Below are 13,264 nucleotides of genomic sequence, written 5' to 3' on the forward strand. Positions count from 1 at the left end.
TACATAGGATCAAATGCTTAGGAGAGATCAGGTAGGACAAATCCTAAAAAGGGTCTACTCTATTTGGAGATAGAAAGGTCCTTGGTGCCTTCTGCCTGAGCAGTTTCGCTGGACGATGAGAGCAGGTGGAATGGGTGCTATAGTCTGAGGGAACGATTCAGATGTGAGAAAACGGACACAACCTTTGTTCATCTCCTCTCATCATAAAAAACTGAATAATTGACAGCTCATGTCATGCTCTGTTTCAAACTTCCAACCTTCACAAACTGTTTGAACAGATTTTTTTTTTTCCTATATGGCTCTCCATGGGCTTTCCCTTTCAGATCCCACCCATCGGTCAATGGGCCACAAAGGATAAAAGGTTCCATACCTCATGCTAATAAAAAAAAGCACATTCTCTAGCAAAACTGTCACTATTTTCTGTAATAGCCTCACCCTGCCTACACTCATTTCCAATGTGGCATTTTTCAAAAATCCATCTCCACTAGCAAGTTCATATTATAGATAGAACCCCCCATTGTTGTTGTCCTTTATAATATAATTTTTTAAAATATATTTTTATTGATTCTTAAAGAGAAAGAAAGGGAGAGGAGGGAGAGATACAGAAACATCGATGAGAGAGAAACATCAACATTCATCGGCTGCCTCCTGTACACTCCCTGTTGGGAATTGAGCCCACAACCCAGGCATGTACTCTGACTGAGAATTGAACCAGTGACCTAGTGGTGCATGGGTCGATGCTCAACCACTGAACAACACTGGCCAGGTGATAATATAATTTTTCTATGTGATATTAGAATGTCATCCTAAATATTTATGACATAAGTTTTATGCATAATTGTTTTTTTAAAGAAACAGTCAAATATATCTAGGTGTATGATTACACATTTAAAAAGCCTGCAAGGATTTTTCTTTATTTCTTGGTGTCGATGCTAACCAAAATGTTAACACTGATTATTTCTTAGTGTTGGGATTAGGTGAGTGTGTTTAATGCTCTTATTTTTATGTAAAAATATTAAGAAAGAGTGTATCTCAATGTATTTAGAGGAATAGATGTCTGATTCTATTTTTAGTCTTCTCTTTCCGAGAGGGGTTGGTGTATTTTGTCTACATATAAGCTCAAATTATAGTTTTGAAATTGAGGTTTGTAGCTGTACAAACTCTTTACATTATTAAAGCAGGTGATTTGGGTTGGGTTAGAATTTCATCAGAGAATTCTTGACTGGAGTATAAATTTAGGTATTTGGAGAGTTTAACATGCTAATTTTTGAAGGGGAATTGAAAAGGTGACTATATTCCTAAACTTTGAAGTATAGTCAGCTTCCAATTATATGCATGTAGGGGAGACCACCCTTCTTAGGTGGGAGTGTCTCAGACCTGCTGGGGAACTGCCATTGCCTGGTTGTGGTAGAAAAGGGTCCTGCCTATTTGTTGGTTTTTAAAGCCATTCTCTCTCCCTGCCCGTGCAGATGGATGGAATTGTGCATCATTGCTTCAAACACAAACTCCTCCCCATTAGCAAGGACTATAAATCAGATGAATGGAGGTTAGGAGATTAAGTTCTGAGTGACACTGGAATTCTAAAATTGGCTGTTAGATCTGCAGTACAAGTGGCAACTATTCTTTGTTCTGTTGAAATGAAATTGAAAGTATATCAGCCAAACCCTGGCCTGTGTTGCTCAATGGTTAGAGTGGTGGCCTGCACACCAAAGGGTCTCAGGTTTGATTCCTGGTCAAGGCGGCACGTACCTGGGTTGCAGGTTCCATCCTGGCCCCGGTTGAGTGGGGGAGGCAACCAATCGATGTATCTCTCTCTCATCGATGTTTCCCTCTTTCTCTCCTTTCTTTTCCCCTCCCTCTTTCCCTCTCTTCCTTCCATGCTCTCTAAAATTCAATGGAAAAAATATCCTCAGGTGATAATTTAGCAACAACAAAAAAGAAAGTATCTTAGCCAAATAAGTTAGCCTGTGGTTATAACTACTTAAAATTAATACGGAATTGATTTCAAACATTTCATTTAGATAGTGTATTTATTTTTATCTGTCTTATTACATGGTATTTATTAAGGTTTCGTAGTAAAGCTATCTGTCAAGCAGGGAGAAAGCAGAATCCTGGGGTAAATATGGTAGCTTTCAGGAAAGAGAACAGCTGAGAACAGCCTGGTCTCAGATATGACTTTATGTTGGAATGCAAACTATTCATGTTATCTTCTCAAAGAAGTGAAATCTAAACAGAAATTGAAAACATGAGATGTTCAGGGTGGAGAAGAGTAAGCCAGGAAAAGAGAACAGCTTATTTTAAGACACAGAGGCCAAAGAGGGCATACCTTGTTAGTGAAACTGGTTTAAAAGAAATCATCACCACCAAAAATCCTGTCATGCAAGCATGGAGCATGGCAAGAGGAGACGCTGCAGAGAGATTTTAGGGACTTACTGAAGGGTTTCAAGTCAGATAGCTACCTGATCAACTTCATATTTTATAAATATCACTAATATCACAGGGTGTGGAACAGGTCAGGGGGCCAAGACTGGATGGCTATTGAGGAGACTTTTGCAATAATCTAAGTACTAGTAAGAGATAATGGTAGCTTTGATAAGGGTGGTGTTGGTGGGGAAGGAGAGAAATGTGTGGGCTCGAGAACTATTCCAGAGATAATTTATAGCTCTTGCAGACAGATTAGATAGATGGAGCAGGGAAGAGGGAGTCATTGAGGTTGACTCTCCTGTTTCTGACTTGGCAACAGTCGGAACAGTGATTCCCCCGAGGAGATGGGGTTTGTTTGGGTTTCCTCCCCTTGGCTGGATGAAGTGAGATAGGAGAAGAGGAGTTTGGAAAGAAGAGAATATTAATTTTGAGAAAGACAGGAAATGTGGAACCAGAAAGCTAAAGTTGCTACTACCATGGGCTGTTTTTATAGTTCACAACCTAGCTCCTTATAAGAAACCCTTTGTTTTATTACATATATATATATATATATATGTACACACACACACACACACACACACACACACAGAGTCTATATGTGTGTGTATTTAAATATTTAATCTGTATAACAGTACATAAATATTATTTTTTTCTCTCTCCTTTTTATAATAAACTGTCCTGCAGTCAAATAGTGTTAGATCTAAAAGGAACCTTGGAAATGACCCTTTCTCTCCACAAGTGAGGAGACTGGAACTCTGAGAGAAGACCATGTGTTATCTTTAGAGGAACAGAAGTAACAGAACCCAGGTCTCCTAGCGGCCACTCCATTGCTCTTTCCATTGTACCTAGCTAGCTCCACAATGAGCATTGCATCCCATTACAACAAATACACGAAGTTAAAGACTTTATAAAAGAAAAACACCATTATCATCGAGGAAAGAAAAAATTGCATTAACAAATATATTCATTAACACATTTTTTGGCAGTATAGAATACTATTTTAGATAACCAGGGTCGCAGATGTCTAGTCCCTTCTCAGTATTGTCTTTCCTATCCTTCCATTGACCATTCATTCTGATGAAGCGGAAGGGGCTGAAACTCAGGAGATCGGGGCGTAGGCTTGACTTTAATTCTGAAAAATAGGTGAACTGGTTCTACTTCCATAGGCCTGTTTCCGTATCTGAAAAAATTAAAATGTGGGACCAGAGTCCTTTAAAATACCTTCTTTACTCTGTCTTTATCATTTCATATTTTCCATCACTGGTTGTCTTTCCTTTCTTCCTTAAACTGCTTCTCCTCCGTGGCAAAGAGAAACTTCTTAAAATCCCAGGCACAGGAAGTCAGTGATGAGTGTGTTCAGGATGGTCCTGTTTACAGCAAGAATAGAATAGGGCCAGATTTTGGGTTATTCTGTTCACATATCATTGTATTTACTGTTCTTCTTTGAAAATAAAAATAGGCCTTGGCATTAGGAAGAGAGGCAGAAGAGGAAGACTCTGGAGTAGATCGGGGTGGGGGTTGGGTGCTATGGTCTTCCAAGCACAGACAGGAAACCTGAGGAGCTATACCTGGTGATTCATGGGTTTCGGAGAGAAAATACTGTATTTCTTTTGTAATAAATTTGTATTTATTTTTTTAAGTAAAATCTGCTTTTGTGTTTGCCATAATATATGGCAAATCAATATCGTACATGCATATCATTTACAAGTGAATACACATACACATATGTTGTGGGAATACGTGTTAACAGTTTAAGCTGACAGGAGGATGTGTTCAAACAAGTTTGGAAACCACTGGTGAAGAGACCTTGCTTGGGGCGATGGGTGCACGGAACAGTGTGCAGATGATGTGTTGTTGAGTTGTACACTTGAAACCTGTATGGTTTTGTGAACCAATGTCATGAATTCAGTTAAAAAACAACAACAACAAGCGAGTAAAGGGCATCAAGATATCATCCTTCCTGGAAATAAGAAAAATAACTCTAAAACAAAAATAGCAACAAAGAGCATTTTGGTAGCAGAATTATTTAACTGAGTCTTTTACCTCTTACAGAGTTGAGGAAACATATTCACCCATAAAAATATTTATTTAATTTACTCTTGTTCATGATTTTTTGGTATTGCTAAGTAACTGACACTGAAATGGACTCAGTATAATTTATTTAAACTTTTCAACAGAAGGAGCAGGCATTAGTGCTTTTAAAAAAATTGGCCAGGAATTTTTGTCCTATTTATTAGTTTTTTTCAATTTATTATATCTTCTTTTATTTTTTCTTGGCTATTTCTCACAGAATAAGACCACAACTTGCCAAAGAAAAGATTGAAGGATGCCATATTTGTACGTCGGTCACACCGGGAGAACCTCAGGTCTTCCTAGGGAAAGACAAAGCCTTTACTTTCGATTATGTGTTTGACATTGACTCCCAACAAGAACAGATCTACACTCATTGCATAGAGAAACTAATTGAAGGTTGTTTTGAAGGATACAATGCTACAGTTTTTGCTTATGGACAAGTAAGTATCAGATTATTTTCATAGAGTTGTAATTGTTCAGAAGTGTCAATTCAGTTGCACTTTCATTTTTGTTCTTTGAGGTGATGTTATTGCGAGCAAGCACATTATTTTTCTCTGTTGCTTTATTCAGACTGGAGCTGGTAAAACATACACCATGGGAACAGGATTTGATGTTAACATCATCGAGGAGGAGCAGGGTATTATTTCTCGTGCTGTTAAACACCTTTTCAAGAGCATTGAAGAAAAAAAACACACCGCAATGAAAAATGGGCTTCCTCCTCCAGATTTTAAAGTGAATGCACAATTCTTAGAGGTAAAGGACTAATTGTGTCATTAGTTTATTTTAAATTTTGTCCTTGAGACCGTAGACTTTGTGATTTTATGCTTCTGGCTTCTAGTACAGTGTTTTGCACAGAGTGCTCAGTAAATGTTTGAGTAAATGAACATTAGGTCATAGGTAGCAGGAAGAATAGACAATAGATAATAAGTATTCCTTACTTGTTGGCTTTTAAGATTATAAACACTTGGCCAGTGTCCATAGAGTAAAAGAATTAATATTGTTTATTTCAGAATCTCTCTGGACCCTATCTATAATTACCGTTATAATGTAGGCAGGCTCATAAAGTTCTGGAAACTCAGTGATTAAGACCGAAAGGGAGGGAGGGAACATGAGGAATAATAGGACGAAGGCTGCAGCACTAATCTGGCTGCAGAAGCTGGTATTCCTGCAAGGATAGGCAGATGTTTTGATGCAAAATCCAAAGGTTGGGGCAGGTTTGGATTAATTTAGGTCACTGTAGTCTGGTGGGAGGGACATGAGAGTCAGAGGACATGTCGGATATGAGCAATATTGCAGTTAGGTGAATGGTGGGTGACATTATAGTTCTGGGTGCTTTGTTCAAAGAATGTTCTAGTTTAATTCTAGTCTGGATACCTGAACTAATATTTGGTCATTGATGAAACATTTTATTTGACATTATACAGCACAAAATAGAAAACAATTCAAATTAATATACATTATCTTACTGCTGATTTTAATAGCTATCCCAGTTTAGTAAAAACCAAAAGCAAGATAAGTAACTGATGGAAAAAGAAAAAAAAAGTGTTCTTCCATCTTCCCTTTTACTCTCCAAAATGCTGTTGGGCATTGAGACTTTGAAGCATACTGATAGAAAAATGGTGTGTGCATCCTCTTCCAGGGAGTAGCTCAAGTTTGTCAGCCTCTATTGACACAGAAACACTAACATCATTGCCCACCTTGCAGAATATTAAGTATTAATTTTTAGATACATTAAGAAAGGCTGTAGGGCAATAGGAAATACATTTTTAGCTTAAGTAGTAAAACCTCTTAAAATCTTAATTAGGATTTATCTACATTTGGTACATATTTCTTAGAGTTTGCTTGTATTTATAAACTAGAGGCCCAGTGCACGGATTCGTGCACAGGTGGGAGGTCCAGACGGCCCAGCCCCAATCTGGGCAGATCGAGGCCAGGCCTGTCAGGAGGAGGAAATGGTGGGAGGTTGGCCAGCCGGCCCGCCCTGATGGGGGCCTATCAGGGCCAGGCTGGCTGGGGGAAGGGGCTGCAGGTGATTGGCTGGCGGGCCTCGCCCCTGAATGGGGTGGGGGGCTGATCAGGGGTCAGCAGCTGAGGGAGGGGCTATGGGAGGTTGGCCAGCCAGCCCCACCTCTGATTGGTGTGTGTGGGGGTGATTGGGGGTGGAGCTGGCTGGGGGGAGGGGCAGTGGATCTGGGGTGGGGCTGGGTGGGGGGAGGGGCTGCAGGAGGTTGGTCGGCTGGCCCCACTTCCCTCCCCTGATCGGGCTGGTTCGCTGGCTGCAGTGGGTGTCATAATGGTTGTTAGGGTCATTACAGCGTTTTGGTTGCTGGCTTTTTATATATATAGATATTTATCACTTGCAAAGGATTAGTAGATCATTTTAGCTAGCTCTCAACTTATCAGTCATGATTACATCCTTTACTGTTCTTATTCTTATAAAAAAACCTGACATTCATTTGAATTTGTAATAATAATTGCCTCATTCATTTTTTATCTATTTTGAAGAAATATATGTCATTTTGAAGAACTTTAAGATATATTTGAAAGATAACATTATGCACTACATGTTGTTAAGCCATGAGGCAATTTCTTCTAAATTTAAACTTGCAATATTTCTTTCTGATAGCTGTACAATGAAGAGGTCCTTGACTTATTTGATACCACACGTGATATTGATGCAAAAAATAAAAAATCAAATATAAGAATTCATGAAGATTCAACTGGAGGAATTTATACTGTGGGAGTTACAACACGTACTGTGAATACAGAATCAGAGGTGACGTTCATATTATAGTTAAAATAAGGCATATTTGGCTTTATTTAATATTCAGCTTTGCTTATAGTTTGCTTAAGATCAAATTCTGAAATTTGTACTTTTCATTGTAACATCTTGTAAAAATCTTGCCTTTTTTCCTCATATATTTTATATCAGGATTTTATTCTTAAAAATGTCACAGCTATGATAAAGTCAGTTCATTTATTGTAGCATCAAAAGAGTCCAAGGCAATGTATATATAGTTTTCTTTCACAGCTAGTAAAAGAGAGTTAGGTCATTAAAGGTGAAGGCTGGGACCACAATCCTTTTGCACCTTTTGCCGTCACATATATACGATTGTACCATGACTCCTAAAGGGAGACTGTTAAGAAAAGTCACAAAAATATTTTGACAGATGATACAGAGTAGCCTGAGTAATACAAGATTTTGCTCAGTTTGTTCCCAAGTGTTCCACTGTAACAGTTTGGAATAAAAGCTGCAAATGTCAGCAAAAGGCAAACAATGGAATCTCAGTGTTTTCTCCTATTTAAAAGATAATACGCTGTTATACTGAGAAGTTCAGCTCAAAAAGTGCATGTAGCTAAAATAATATGAACTTCCACATCCTTTACATCCCTCAGCATGGTGGGTTTTAGCATTAGCTCAGCTTCCGATTGTATGGTATCTTGCTTAAACATTGTTCTTTCTTCCCCTTTTCCAGATGATGCAGTGTTTGAAGCTGGGTGCTTTATCCCGGACCACAGCTAGCACGCAGATGAATGTTCAGAGCTCTCGCTCACATGCCATTTTTACCATCCACTTGTGTCAAACCAGAATGTGTCCCCAAATAGATGCTGTGAGTTACTAGCTCTGATTTCTTAAACTTTCAGTCATCGTTTCCCTAAAGTCACATGAATCCCAAGAGAAGAATACATATGAACCACATTTAGTTTGTTTAATTATTTCCTTTCCCAATGAGATGTCTCTGATCCTGTTTAAGCTGAAGCTGGCTAAGTGTAAGGTTTTGAAATAAACGTTTGGATATGTGTCTACGGCAACTGGAAAGTAAGCTGTGGCCATGTGGTGATGGAGGTAGTCACCCGAGATGCTTTGCTTTTGAGGACTGTGTGCTATAGGTGTTCTTTTATTAATGTAAGCAAAGTCTTAGTTCATAACAGCTGGGTTCTGACTGTCAAGTTTCTTTCTGACTTTGTTGTAAGCTTCTAATTGCCAGCAGACATTTTTGCATTTATAATTATTTGGCTATATGCCGCTGTGTATGTGCGCGCGCGCGCACACACACACACACACACACACCAGGGGAAAAGGGTTAGAAGATATGTAATGTCACATTAATAAAAATATTTTCAATTATTGTCCTCAATTGCAGGAAAATGCTACTGATAACAAGGTGATTTCTGAATCATCACAGATGAATGAATTTGAAACCCTGACTGCAAAGTTCCATTTCGTTGATCTGGCAGGATCAGAAAGACTGAAGCGAACTGGAGCCACAGGCGAGAGGGCAAAAGAAGGCATTTCCATCAACTGTGGACTTGTAAGGCTAAGACTAAGACTGAGATTGATGTTCCATTGTTCTTTCTTCTTTTTGTAATGCTTAATACCTAAGTGGAAAGCCTCCTTGCACTAAGCTGAGAAATGAGAGTTACAATAAACGCGTAAGCTTAGGCATAATGCCCTGAATTTTGATCTCCTCACGATTTTTTCAGTCTTTCACATTTCAGATTTTCTTCATGTATGTAAATGTAGTTGGATTAAATTTTATGATATGTTCAGAAAATAGTATATATTGTGGAAGGGAGTTACAAAATTCCACATTTAAAAACATTTTGTCAGTATCAACATTTAATTCTTATTATGGCACAGGGTGACTTTCAAAGTAGCATTTTTCCCCCCTCACATTTTGTGACAGTCACTTTATTTTAGGAATTATAATCAATGTTTTTTAGTGGATTTTTTCAAAATGAGAACTTTTTGGATTGTAATAGGAATTAACTTTAATACCCTGCCACCTAGTGGTGCTTTTCATTGGAAAACATCTTGTGTTTATTAGCACCAAGTTTCTGTTTTATGGAAGGAAAGGAGCTGAGGAGAGGAAAGGGGGCCTTCCTGCACGCCCCCTACTGGGGATCGAGCCTGCAACCCGGGCACGTGCCCTGGCTGGGAATCCACCGGCAATCTTCTGATGCCCGGGATGACGCTCAACCACTGAGCCACACTGGCCAGGGTTGGAAGAAAACATTTTTAGAGTAACTTTTTGTGTAATAAATATTTTCTTCTTATTGACTTCGTTATAAAATTGGGCATTTGTTCCTACAGAAAAGTAATGACATACTTCTGTGATGCTCACAGCATCAGGGCAAGTGTTTTCTACTTTGCTTCCCTCCCTGGAGCTGGGGCCTCCAATCACATGTCCCTATTTTGCCATTGCCCAATATTTGCTCCTGTCTGATGACAACCCTTCTGTGGGGGAATTAACAACGGAGGCTGATTAGACAGAGCCAGACCTCCCAACTCCATCTTGATACCCATCTTGATGCTCCCACCATATGGTTGAGTTTTGTGTTTAAGGGAGTGACCTGGGACCTGAATTTTGTGTATTGTCCTGAATTACTTAGGAGATAAAATTATGGTGGTTTTTACATTTGTTCTATCAGGAAAAGACAAAAGCCATTGGTCTGTTTTCCTGGTTAGGCTATTGAAGCACGTTCAGATATATCTGGTCAAGTTTCAGTGTGGCCAGTAGTCCAAACTGTAGCCTCTCTGGGAGAGAGGGGCAAGGAGACAGTGTGATGCGGATGCCTCTCTCTGCACGCTCCGTTGGCAACAGAGGCATGGGTAGAGGTGATTGCATCACTGAGGGGAAGTGTGACCCACATTTAGGCTAATGCTATGCTGTGGGGGCTAGCTCAGTGACAGCAAGGAAAGCAGTAGGGGTGGCAGGAGGAGTGACTAAAGAGTTCTGTGATTTGACTTACTTCCTTTCAATATTAGATGCTTAGCTCTTAGAGTCATTGTATTTCTAAAGACAGCCGTACTTACATTAGGAATACCTTTTCCAGAGGAATCATAGTGACATGTTTATGTTGGTTAAAGGAAAGTTTGTTTTCCCATAAGGTAGCTATATTTCAACAAGATAGTGTCATGAAACTATTGAACTACTTAAACGTTTTATTTCTTCACTGAGTTGAGGAGAAGAATTTGCAACCTGAATTGACAGTTTTCTGGGGACACAGCCTGATGGTCTGATAATTCTAGAGATGGTTAAAAGTCACCAATCTTTTATTTATCTCTAAAGAAAATTTCTGAATAGAAGTTCAAGTATTTGTGAGTTATGAATATATATAAGTACTAAATTTTGAGTCAGTTTTAGTCAAATTTCATGTCAGTTTTTCATAGTTAATAGTGAAAACTTGGTTAATAGGTCATACTTCAAAATATAAATGTAAAAAAAACACAAAAACAAAAAAGCCCAGACCTGAATGTTTTCAATTCTGTCATGTCTCCATACTATTCTCTATAAGCCTTTATTTAAAAGTGTTATAATTAGTGCATTTTTATCATTTTTCTTTCTCTCTCTTTTAGTTGGCACTTGGCAATGTAATCAGTGCATTGGGAGACAAGAGCAAGAGGGCCACCCATGTCCCCTACCGAGATTCTAAGCTGACAAGACTGCTCCAGGATTCCCTCGGGGGTAACAGGTATGCATACGTGATTATCCATGTTTGTGAATTTCAGTTATCCATTATTATTAATGTAAGTTTGCAAAGTGACTTTTAAAAACTGGTTTTATTATAAAGCAAATTGACAGGATGAGGAACTAATAATTATCAATGACCGGAAATGTGTGCGGCTTTCTGTATGTTGTTACTTCACATAGTCCTTATACCCTCCCTTGAAGTAGGTATTATTATTCCTATTTTGTAGATAAGGACATTGAAATCCAGAGAGCCATTGATTCAGTCACTTAGCTTGTAAATGAAGTCCATTGCACGTTCTCTTTATACTTTTTTGTTGTTCTGCTTAAGTGCTTGTTACCTAGCATATGCCTAATACAATTTTGTTGAAAAATACTAGTAAATGCTGTCTAAGTAAACACAAAGTAATTTAAATATGCTTTATACTATTTTACAAAGTCTCCTAAAAATTAAACTTTTTCTTTTTGCATTTGGAAAAACTAAAAATGTCAGTTGAATGAAATACAGGGTATTTGCTGTTTATGAACTTTGTCAGCATCACTGATATTCCTTCTTTTCATATTTTGAATTTTTCTGATGTTTCGTCAGCTAAACACATTATTTTGTAATGCATTCCTTTTTATAAACATCAACATGTTGGCTTTATGAGTAGAAACATTTTTGTCATTTAAATTCAAATAGTACAATTCAGCAAGTTCAGCTAGCCCTTACATTTTTATTTATTCTTTTACAGTTAACAGAGTCTATTTTAGTGTTTTCGAGCTAAAGAATCTCAGGTACTTCTCATCCATTTCCTTACTAGGTGGTAACTCTTCAGACAAGAAGACCTCTTTAGTGAGCATCAATTCCTGCTTAGAATTTTAAGACTGAACTCAATTTAAAAGCATTGCACTTTGTATAAGCTTTGGGGAAAAGACCTTCATTTTGTGACGTTTGTATAAATTATTCTTAAAAGAAAAATTAGATCAAAGATCTTTTTGGACACAAGCTGCATATATTTTTATGCATAATCTAGTGACTTTTATTTTTAAAAGTGAAGCTGGATTTTATACATTTATAAAGTTATAACAAGATTATAGCAAAAATTCTGAAAAGTGCTGAAAATATAAAGCATGAGAAAAATCAATTATATTTCTATTACTTACAAGTAACTACTGTTAACATTGCAATGCATTTCCTCCCTAATGCATAATATAATATGATATATGATATAATAATATATGATATGTAACACAATAATATAAATGGTATGGTTTCATTTAAGACAGATATGTGTTTTTATATATATATTGAGCAACTTTAAAAGTAAACAACTTTAATGTTTTCTTTTAGCTTTTCATAAACACAATCATTTTTGAATATGTATCTTTTGGATTTTATTTAATGACCATTTCCCTGTATAATAGATCTTAGCACTTCTCATTCTTGACTTTCCCATTCTCCTTAAGCACTTGATCCCAATGCTTTTCAAGGACAAGTTCTTTTCCTCCTTCACCCCAAATTTGTGATTTGTGGCGGGTTAATAATATGCATGACTGTACTCAACTTGCCCTGTTTGTGACTTACCATGTGAATTCAAAAACACTGGAACTGATCTATACTCTATTCAGTGAGTTCATTGATTATAGCAATCTCAAATGTTGCAAAATTTTAAGATGCTTATTTTTCATTTCTATGCTTATTATGAACTGTTTACAAATAGTTTGCAGACTGGAATTGGACTGGGGTCTATACTTTGAGTAGTCCTGTTCTCTAATCAGTGTTTATAACCATTACTCTTACTTGATTACCTTATCTTCATCAAAAAAGAGCTAGAGGTGCATGAATTATCTTAACTTTCAGATGTCCAGTATATAAGTACTAGAAGCCCAATGCACGAAGTCCTTGCTAGAATGGGCTTTCCTTTCCCTGGCTGCTGGCACCGCCTTTCCACTCTGGCCCAGCCCCTTTCCCCTCAGGCCCTGGAGCTGCCTCTTTCCACTCCGGCCCCTCCTTCCCATGCTGCCAGAGGCCCTGAGAGACCGGGGGTGGGGCAGAACACACCATCTCTCAGTGGCTGAGTATGCAAATCAACCTCCATCTTTGTTGGGTTAATTTGCATATCACTCCTGATTGGCTGGTGGCATAGCAGAGGTACGGTCAATTTACATGTTTGTCTATTATCAGGTAAGATTATGTACACATGACATACTCCACAAACAATTATTAATGGCCTAGAATGTTTTAAATATTGTGTTATCCAAAATAAAGTTGATGGTTCTTGGCCCCTAGAGTTTAGGGTGTAAGAGCTGGC

General features: G+C 38.0%; 1 protein-coding gene across 9 annotated transcripts in view; it reads left to right on the top strand.

Annotated features, from left to right (window-relative positions):
• Nucleotides 1–13,264, top strand: part of KIF21A (kinesin family member 21A) — a 139,223-nt gene that overhangs the window by 64,470 nt on the left and 61,489 nt on the right. For all 9 annotated transcript variants that reach the window (XM_054719159.1, XM_054719162.1, XM_054719160.1 and 6 more), the window contains exons 2-7: nt 4,715–4,937; nt 5,068–5,250; nt 7,124–7,273; nt 7,974–8,108; nt 8,643–8,810; nt 10,859–10,974. In XM_054719159.1, the coding sequence (XP_054575134.1) occupies nt 4,715–4,937; nt 5,068–5,250; nt 7,124–7,273; nt 7,974–8,108; nt 8,643–8,810; nt 10,859–10,974 (975 nt within the window). The remainder of the gene's footprint in view (nt 1–4,714; nt 4,938–5,067; nt 5,251–7,123; nt 7,274–7,973; nt 8,109–8,642; nt 8,811–10,858; nt 10,975–13,264) is intronic.

The sequence above is a fragment of the Eptesicus fuscus genome, chromosome 7 (assembly GCF_027574615.1).
Source record: "Eptesicus fuscus isolate TK198812 chromosome 7, DD_ASM_mEF_20220401, whole genome shotgun sequence".
NCBI lineage: Eukaryota > Metazoa > Chordata > Mammalia > Chiroptera > Vespertilionidae > Eptesicus > Eptesicus fuscus.